This window comes from Stegastes partitus, unplaced genomic scaffold, assembly GCF_000690725.1.
Source record: "Stegastes partitus isolate 25-593 unplaced genomic scaffold, Stegastes_partitus-1.0.2 Scaffold385, whole genome shotgun sequence".
NCBI classification, from domain to species: domain Eukaryota; kingdom Metazoa; phylum Chordata; class Actinopteri; family Pomacentridae; genus Stegastes; species Stegastes partitus.
In genome coordinates, this window is record NW_007578116.1 from 235,386 (window position 1) to 244,668 (window position 9,283).

Genomic DNA, 9,283 nt, shown 5'->3' on the forward strand with positions numbered 1-9,283 from the left:
CCCCTTTATACATACAATGCATTATCACTACGTTTTTTTCAGACCATTGGCTTTTAAAATTCAGATTTTTTTTGGGAAAAGAAAAATCCTGCCAATGCCTCCCGACATTAGACATCTGAGGTCAAATTCAAAAACCTGCTTGTGTTTTCTCCCCAGTTTGCATTCCCTGCTTTGCAAAAGAAAATAAATGACTATAAAGACAAACCAGTATCAATTAAACCAAGTCACATGCAGGATTTTCTCACGTTGTTTGTAATTACATCAACTTTGACAGGAGTTTATTATACTGTTTTTTTTTTGTTTTTTTTTATTGTATTGCAATAGAGTGCAGGCCAATGCGTGACAAAAATGTTACATGTTTGAGATTTATGATATAGTTAAGATGCTGAGTGTGAAAGTGCAAACAACACTGAAATTCACGACATAAAAAAATACAAAATAATACTAAAAGAAGGTAAAAATTGTGAAAAAAAAAAAGTTGTTCCACAGTTTATCTTGAGAATATGAGGACAAAACCACAGATGTGAGTGGGGGCAGTGGTAGCCAGATAAAATACAGAATGCATGAAGACACTTTAAAAATGAACAGAAACAGAATTCAAAGCAAGAAGACTTACATATGGGAGGCTGACGGCACGGTTCCTTTCCACTGTTGCCTTAACTTCAGCCAGGCTGCCGTAGTTCCATCGAGAGAGCTGGAAACCCAGTGACCAGTAGGGAGGAATAACTGGCCTGCCAATGAGCTGGACAGCATAGTTGGACATATTTTTAACATGAATACTGTGACAAGGCAACTCGCAAACCAATTTTACACCACAGATTTACCCAGAAATTCTGTCACACATTTGTAAATTTAGAAAATCACCTCAAGGAACTCCTGCACCACTTGCTCTGGTGTGTATCCGAAGACGATGTAGAAGTCAAGGACTCCTCCAATAGTCCTGAAGGTCACCGCTGGGGCAGGCTGCAGAGTCACCTCTGGAAGAAGATGAAGACATTGCAAGCTTAATCCTAATATTATTCTTAACTATCAATCATAATGCTAACATGACCTGTCAAGCAGCTGTGAATCGCTATTTTGACAAATTTCTTTGTCTGTTTTTATTCTTTGGAGGATTTTTTTTTTTTTTTGTTCAGACATTATGCATCAGTCAAGGCAGTCCACAAGAACAAAAAAAAAAAAGCTTTTGTATAAGACTATAGACATGAGCAAGAGAAACATGTCAGTGGGTATTCCCAGTGCTTTCAGTCATCTCCTTCATGGGATAAAACAGCCATGCAATATTCTCTTTGATTTGTCAGCACAATTCTTTGATTGAGGCAACAGTAGATCCATTTGTGTTTGGAGGATGAAGCATTACTGTGGTTCATCTGCCCTTGAACCATGTTGAAAAAGGTTGTTTTTTTCGCCCAACGTTCTAGCTGCCAATGTATGCATAAGTGGGTGCTTTGTGCAAGTATTACATCGTATGATCATGCAGTTTGTCATGTTTGCGTCCATAAGGCAATATATCAGTGCAACTGTATGTAGTGTGTACAGCTTCCACTCTCAAAATGCCTGCTTTGGTCTCTGTGCACATTCCCGAGGACAGTGCGTGTGTTTGTGCATATTCTAGTACCTCCGTATGTTCTTGCATGTGTGTGCATGTATTTACCCATGGCATTGCTGTTCATGAGAAAGACCCCAAATGACTGACCGCTCTCATCCTCCATACAGAGGAAGAATGGATAGTGTCCGTAGAGGTTATGTGTTCCCTGCAAGGAAGGTGGAGAGAGATGAGGGGACAGAGGGAAGAGGTGTGAGACGCAGGAGGGGTGACACTCACTGAAACTGAGGATATGACTTCACAGCCTAATCTGCTTACAGTTAATTCAATTATAAGCCCTTTGAGAAGGACAATACACATGTAGGGGACACATGTAAGCATGTCACACTAGCAGATACACATAAAACCTAGATTTTGTGCACACAATATGTCTATAGCAGTGGATGAGTGCATCCTCCTTACCCCATTAGGGAAAGCATCTCTGGTGAAAATGGGCCAAGTTCTCCAGTTTGTGTCATGGCGATATTGTTGATGGACATGCTCTCCCAGGCCATAAATATTATGGGATGGAAGCTTTGCAGACAGCTGTAGGTACTGGTCTGCAAACACCAGTGGACCCATTGTGTCAAACCTTTGAAAGCAAAAGACAAAAAAAAAACCGAACAGATCATCTTCGGGAAGTGAGGAGAAAGACTGATGTGAGTGAGACCGTTGGAAAGGCAGGCGAGAGAGAGAGAAAATGTGAGAGACAAAGAAGTAAGAAAGAAAATGAGAGCGAGTTGCAGCGAGAGGAGACGAGAGTGGGAGTGGCACCGAGACAAGGACGCGTGGAGGAGTTGAGCTGTGGAAAGAAAAACCAAGGAGAAGACAGACCATCCCATCAAGGTCTAATAAGCCTGCTGAGTAGTATTTTTCTAGTCTTCAAAACAAGACATACAATGGTAGCTGAAATACTCAGGCTGCTGGAGCTGCAAGTAGCTGTCAAAGCATTCAAGTAAAGGATATAAACTTAGTAAATATACATTGTTATTTAATAGTCATGATAGCAAATAGCTGAAAAAATAGTTCCATCAGTGACTTCATTGAATCATATGACACAGACTTACTTAATGCTGTCGAGGCAAATAGGATGACTGTGAATGACTGCATGTGTTTAATGAACATGTCTATTTACAAGTCAATTTTATTATGAGAAGAGAACACCGGCACACTATCTAGGTATCACTATCAGAGTGAGCATGACTATCATTCTATTATGTTATCATATCAAGTTATAGCCTTTTTATTGGTAGTGTATTGCTTGCGTTTTTATAAAAATGTTATTAAATAGTTCTACAGTAATGATAACAGCTGCAAAGCAGGAAGTTATTAACCTCCAGACTGGCAGATTATTGTATCACATGAATTCTCTATTAAATATCACTTACTCTGCTTGATGTAAATGGGTTTGAACAAAGACAGGCCATATCAAACTATTAAATGAATACAGTATAGATAAACATATTGCAAAGCTGTATAAATTTAGCTGAAACTTTCCACTTGTTAATTATTTTCCAGTTAAAGTTTAACTATGCATCAACAAAGTTACACTGTAACCATCTGGCCTCCTTTATTGGAACATGGCTTACTTATAAACTAAATACTGGTTCTTTGTTTACGCACACATGGACGTTTTACAAATGTTCAAATTCATTTATGTTAATATGGGATTTTTAGGTTTTTCCATCAGCTGCACTAACTTCAGAAGTAAAGTACACAGTCCACACGTTTCCCATTCACACACACACATCAATGATGTTATGCAAGATGCTAGCCTGCCATCCAGAGCAACTTGGGGTTCAGTGTCTTACCCGAGGACACTGGCAGGTGGAGGAACCAAGGATGAACCTTTTTCACTACCTGAGCCACAGCCACCCAGTATGTATCATGGAGAGGGTGTGTTCCTCAGCCCTTACCTTTAGCTGTCCTAACTCATAAAGATATGGTGTTTGTAATGCCCAGGAGTAGTTGTGACTTTTGGAATTGATAAAGTTTAATTTTAGTCATAATAAAAACCAATGTCTGGCTCATCACACCACAGAAACGTGATTGCGGTGTTTGACCTAAAGTATCATCCTCAAGACAAGGTTGTTAAAGTTGAATAAAGTTACTGCAATCCAGTTCATAAATAGCAAAGAGATTTTACCAAGGGATCATAAAAGCAATCTCATGGCTTCTGGCTGAAGGTCATGTGCAGTGTTGAGAGTACAACAATACTGCTTGATGCACCTGCTTTTAGTGACAGAAACCAAAGGTTGTTGTTTTAGATAACAGTGGCACTTGCTCTACTGGTAATGTGTGGCTCTAGCTGAAGGGTTTCAAAGACAATAATTATGTGGACTTTCACAGTGGAAAACAATTATTTTAGGACACTGTAAAGTAAAAGTCTTGTACATTGAAAGAAGCTTTGTTGCCACCAAAGATTTGGTTCTATCTGGACAATAAGGTGATGATTACTGGGTACTGGTCCTAAATGCAAGCTGATTCCTAGTGTGCCAGCTCCATCGTGCAGATGAGATATCGCCATCATTATTTACATATCATTCGTCTGCTTGTTTAATGTCTGGAGATTGCGTTTATCTGCTGTTAATTTAGCTGTTTTACCTTGCATTGCAATAAGACATTTTAATTGTGTTTGCATTCACTCGACTGTGCTGGACAGGTTAAAACATAAGACAACTGTAACAAAAAGAAACCCTACAGCAAACAATACATGAACAGTTTTGTGGAGAACGTACACCATATATGAGCAGTGTTTAAGATGACTTGGTTCCCCACAGGTACTGCAGCACTGAAGTCAACCTATAGTACCACTCATTATTAGATGAAATGACTATTAACGTTAGAAGAGTCGGTCACTGTCCACAAGGAAAACAGTGTAATAGTGTAGTTCTTATAAACTATCTCCTATCCAACACAGACCAGTACACATGGTACAAACACACATAGTGAACACTCACAGGACTTGGCCGCCATCACTCCTTCTCACAGACAGGCCAAAGGGGTTGTATCTTATGCTCAGTGTGTTGTCGATAGGGCTGGAATGGTCACTGTTGACGGTACGGACGTGCTCATGAGGGACCTCGAACCTCTTGTTGTTGGGGTCATAGATCTGAGGGAAAGGAAGCAACCGTATAGGCAGTGTGAGCGTTGCCTCCAATCTCATGGTCATGTTTGTACTTTGTCGCAAACATGGCTATTTTTGTTCCTCGTTTGTTCTGCACAGCGCTTGTGTTCAACATCCTTTGATTTAAAAAAAAAAAAGCTGCTTTTGCAAATTAATTTGACTTCACCAAATGTATCTCTCAGTTTCTTCTGATTTTGTCAAAGTGCAGGTCCGTGCGTGAGCAAGAACCGCGTTTAACAGAAAGGGAATGAAAGAGTTGTCGGTGCGCACCTTGAAATGGAGTCGATTGCTTGTCTGCATTTCTGCGTGGAATTGCAGCTCTTGTATGTCCCCACCAAATAAAGAAGGAGAGTCCAGTCTCTTCAGTCGAGCATTCAGTTCTGCAAAACAAAACATATGACAAAACAATGGTAAAAGTTGTAGTACAGGAAGGAATGCCATTGTCGAGAAATATGTCATAATTAACTACCCCTAAAATGACAAAAAGAAGTTATGTTAATGTTTTTTCAAATGTAGTCAAACTACTCCTTTTTCGTTTTGTAGATAACTGTAGTTGGATCCGCTGTGCACAAGTGAGAAACAAAAATGCATCAGAAAATACAACAACTGTAGTAGTCCTTAGCTTGGGCTCTATATTAAACTCATCAGTCGAACTGAGATGATAATCCATTCAAACACAGATGCATTCCCAGGTTTTCCCTTTACCAATATGATCAAAGGGTCCAATATGCTTCCAGAGCTTCCAGAGCTCTGAGTTGCTTCTGAGGTGAATGTAGGAAATTTGCATAGTGGCCGTGAGCGATGTCATGGCTGAATGCATAGAAAAATATTTGAAGACAGTTTAACTTGTACAAGAAGGTATGCCTTCATTTTATATATTCGTTAAAGTCCTTCTGCCAACCCAAAGCTGGCCAAGACAAATTAAAGTTTTTGACAGTTCTCCTGTCAATCTAAACATAAGCAAATATCAGTATTTTTTATTTCAACCATCTTTGTCACACACTAAATGTTTTTTTTCCCTTTCAATAAATGTTTTCATACTTTGCCAATGTGACTGAAAATGTTGTATTTTAGACTTCATACAAAATGCCCAATGTTTCTCTTTGCTTTTACACAATAACTGAGCTCACATAAGGCTGTGAGACCAAGCAGAAAATAGAAAAACCTGCATGCTGCAAAGTCAATCATGTTTTCTGATATGCCATCCATGTCATATTTCTCAGAAACCCATGCCTTAGGCAAAGTGAGTGGAAAAAGGAAAAATCGTGTGATGTGAAAAAGACCGACAGATTGAGGGAATGTGGAGCAGTTAGAATGAGAAAATAAGCTAAATAGAAAGCCAAATATTTTCTTCTGTGGGTAAACACACCAGTGGGGAAGTGGGGTAGAAAGAGGGGGAAATGGGGATTTACCATAAGCAGTTGGGGCATCATCTGATACCACTGTGTATCCATGGTTGGTTGAGAAGAAACACCAGGGAGCATTTCGCTCGTTCAGTGGGCTCCAGCAACATCCTCGCTGCACACATGTATCCTGTTCAAGTAGGAAGGTTGATGTTGTTATCAGTGTCCAAGTTACTCTTACTGTCATTACAACTGACATAAACATTACTATGATAATAATTGCCATCTGTCTAATAATCCTTATAACCAGGGTTACTGTTATCACCATTATCGATAACCCTAAGTCAGTTGTAGCTGTACTAAGAGTAAGAATTGAGCACTATGAGTTGTTAGAATGACTGCTTGAACTCAATATCTTGCGATAAACCTTCTTCACAAACATCCCTTTGTATTCTATGAGATGATGGTGACTCGTACCTTTGAGGCTCCAGCATCAGGGTAGCAATCTACTCTCTCAGCCACAGGAATGTTGGGACACTGAGGAACAAAGTTGAGTTCTGCAAAATATGTAAAGCAAAACAGCTAAATCAGTATTTCACAGTCAAGATCTAATAACTGTAACATGACGCATCAGTATGCAGTCTACTCAGTGGTCAGAGATTTAAACACGTGTGCAATGAAGCAAAGTAGGGTTTTTATGCCATTACAGAGCAATTTCCACCCTGTAAAGGCTGGATGAATGAGTCAGTGTGAGATAACTATTCATTTTCCATTACCCGACGGGGAGTGTTGCTCAACCGTAACTAGATGGTTGCATAACTACCTGGCTATCTTTTTAACAATGATAACCAAGGTCCTTTTAACCAACATGAGACCTCTGTGCTCATTTGCGGTCTCCAGTTAGACAGATTTATGCCTTTGCAGTGATTTGTGACAGTTCGGAGGAGTCTTAAATGTGATGTATCTATCTAGAATTAAGAAGAATAAAACTTTATTAATCCCTTCGGTACAAAACCTCAAGGAAATTGCTAATTTATCTATCTAATTCAACTAATCTATCCAATAGGGGCGTCATAGAATGTGTTGTTCTTAAGAGAAATTACAAGTAACACGTTTTGTTGCTTATTTTAAGGGCTCGTTGGGTCTGTTGTTATTATACAATCATGAAAGAAAAGTTTGGTCTGTGTGGTCTTGACCTATGACCGAAATATTAGTTATCTGTGGATCAAGACCTACAATAGGTCCAAAAAACATGGAGATTGTCTAAATGGGTTACATGTTGAAGTTTGAAGTTTACATGTTCACAAATATGTACGTGTGGTTCGCCTACCTTCGGCAGATGGTTTCGTGGCATACAGAATTATGAAAGTCAGGGCCAGTACTGACATCACCACGAAAAGGAGTATTAGGGCCAACTCCAACCTCGAGAACCGTTTTTTCCCCATCTAACACACAAACAAATGCACACAGAGTGATTACAAAGGCCAACATCATTAACACCCATTAATGACACCAAGTTTACTGAAGGCAAGGTCTCATAGGTCCAGAAACCTCCCTCCTTAATGACGCCCATTGGCAGGACACAGATACGCACTCATGAGCAAAAAATAAATAAATGTAGTAAACACATGTCTGACATACACATATTTTCCTTGCATTAACCTTGGATTCTGCAAAAGCCTTAGAAAGTTGAGAGAAGCACTAAACTCAGAAAATCATAAAGGAAGGGAAAAAGGAGGAGAAAGAGATAGAAAGTTGACAAAACTGTCCGACAGGTCGAGTCTAGTATTTGCGAAGGCACCCATCATATCACTCAAGCAATTAGGCTTCACTCCAGTATCCTGCCGGAGACAAAAACAAGGTGAATGTCTGAATGACTGTGTGGGTATGTGTCTATTTGGGTGTGTGAGAGGCTTATAGCCATCCTGCCTAATGTGCTGTGAAGAGCAGGTGAGGGCACAGAGAGAGAGACCGAGAGCCAAACGTGTGCATGCCCCTGTGCGTTTGCAGTCAGCTGCACATCACAGAGAAGCACAGAAAAAAAGCCGGGGAACATGCAGCGTAACACACGGACACCGGGAAAGATACACAAACATTGGTACAGTACAAACCCTTTAGGCTCTCGACTCTTCCATTTAGCTCGCAATAAGCACCTAAAAATAACTCCACACAGCGTATCGTTTTACATCTCCCAACACTCAGACGCTCTGATACATGTAGAAGGACACTCACTTCAACAACAAACACTTTGCGACTGCACTTTTGAGGTTCCTACAAGCAGTTTAACACAAAGTCTGATATTTCTGGTGAACTTATGTTTAGCTCACGGGTAACTTTGAGACATTTCGATAAAAGTTAATGTCAGACTAAGAGGCTGTTTGTTACCTTTAATTGTGTTTCAGACTGGCATATAAGGTGTGGATTAGTGTAGGGAGCAAGTGAGCAAAAAAATCAGTATGCACAACTCTCCATAGACATCTGTTCCTCTGAGCCGCATTGCAATTTACAGTAGATTTTTTACTCTACTGGCAAAGAGCTGGGCTACACATAACCAACATTATCATTAACGCGGTTGCAGTCTGTCCACAGTAATTTGGATGGAACTGCATAATTCAAACATCTGCAAGCTACAAAATGCTGAAAGAAAAGATGGCTTTGAACATCCATTTCTTGCAGGTCTGTATCTATAACAAGAAGGACTTCTGAATGCAATATTTATGCATCATTATCATATGTTGATGTTGTAGTTATTAAAAATGAAGCCCACTAGCATCTCAGTAATAATCGTTATTCAGCATCATATTGTAAGTCATGGTGTATCATCAGGAAACGCCATAATATACACTGTAGAGGATTTTTATTTAATTTATTTGTTGTAGAGTATAATTACTGTAATATGAGCTAAAGATTGTTAGTTTTTGAGTTGAACTGCTAGACAGCAGGCTCTGCAGTCTTACCTCGGCTCTCTCCAGTGGTCGGGGCAAAGTGCTCTTCAGTTCAAGCGAGATCGCACCTTATAATCCACAGGATGGTCTGTGGTCACATGGACTCACCACTCCTTTACTGCTTAGTGTGTTATCTGTGGTCTTATCTGCCTTCCTCAAAGCCATAAAATGTAAGATAACCATCTAAACATCTAAAGTGTGAGACAACAAGTTTATCCTGATATCACCATATCAGCTTGGCACAACTCCATTATCTCATTTGATTCACAGCTGTAATGAGCAT

At 39.8% G+C, this 9,283-nt stretch overlaps 1 protein-coding gene across 1 annotated transcript in view; it reads right to left on the reverse strand.

The window, feature by feature from the left end:
• Nucleotides 1–7,500, reverse strand: part of si (sucrase-isomaltase) — a 65,284-nt gene extending 57,784 nt beyond the window's left edge. The window contains exons 1-9 of the mRNA XM_008285075.1: nt 7,371–7,500; nt 6,533–6,612; nt 6,125–6,245; nt 4,983–5,092; nt 4,546–4,697; nt 2,009–2,177; nt 1,655–1,754; nt 865–977; nt 617–742 (exon numbers count right to left, since the gene is read on the reverse strand). Of these exons, the coding sequence (XP_008283297.1) occupies nt 617–742; nt 865–977; nt 1,655–1,754; nt 2,009–2,177; nt 4,546–4,697; nt 4,983–5,092; nt 6,125–6,245; nt 6,533–6,612; nt 7,371–7,500 (1,101 nt within the window). The remainder of the gene's footprint in view (nt 1–616; nt 743–864; nt 978–1,654; nt 1,755–2,008; nt 2,178–4,545; nt 4,698–4,982; nt 5,093–6,124; nt 6,246–6,532; nt 6,613–7,370) is intronic.
• Nucleotides 7,501–9,283: the final 1,783 nt, after the last annotated feature.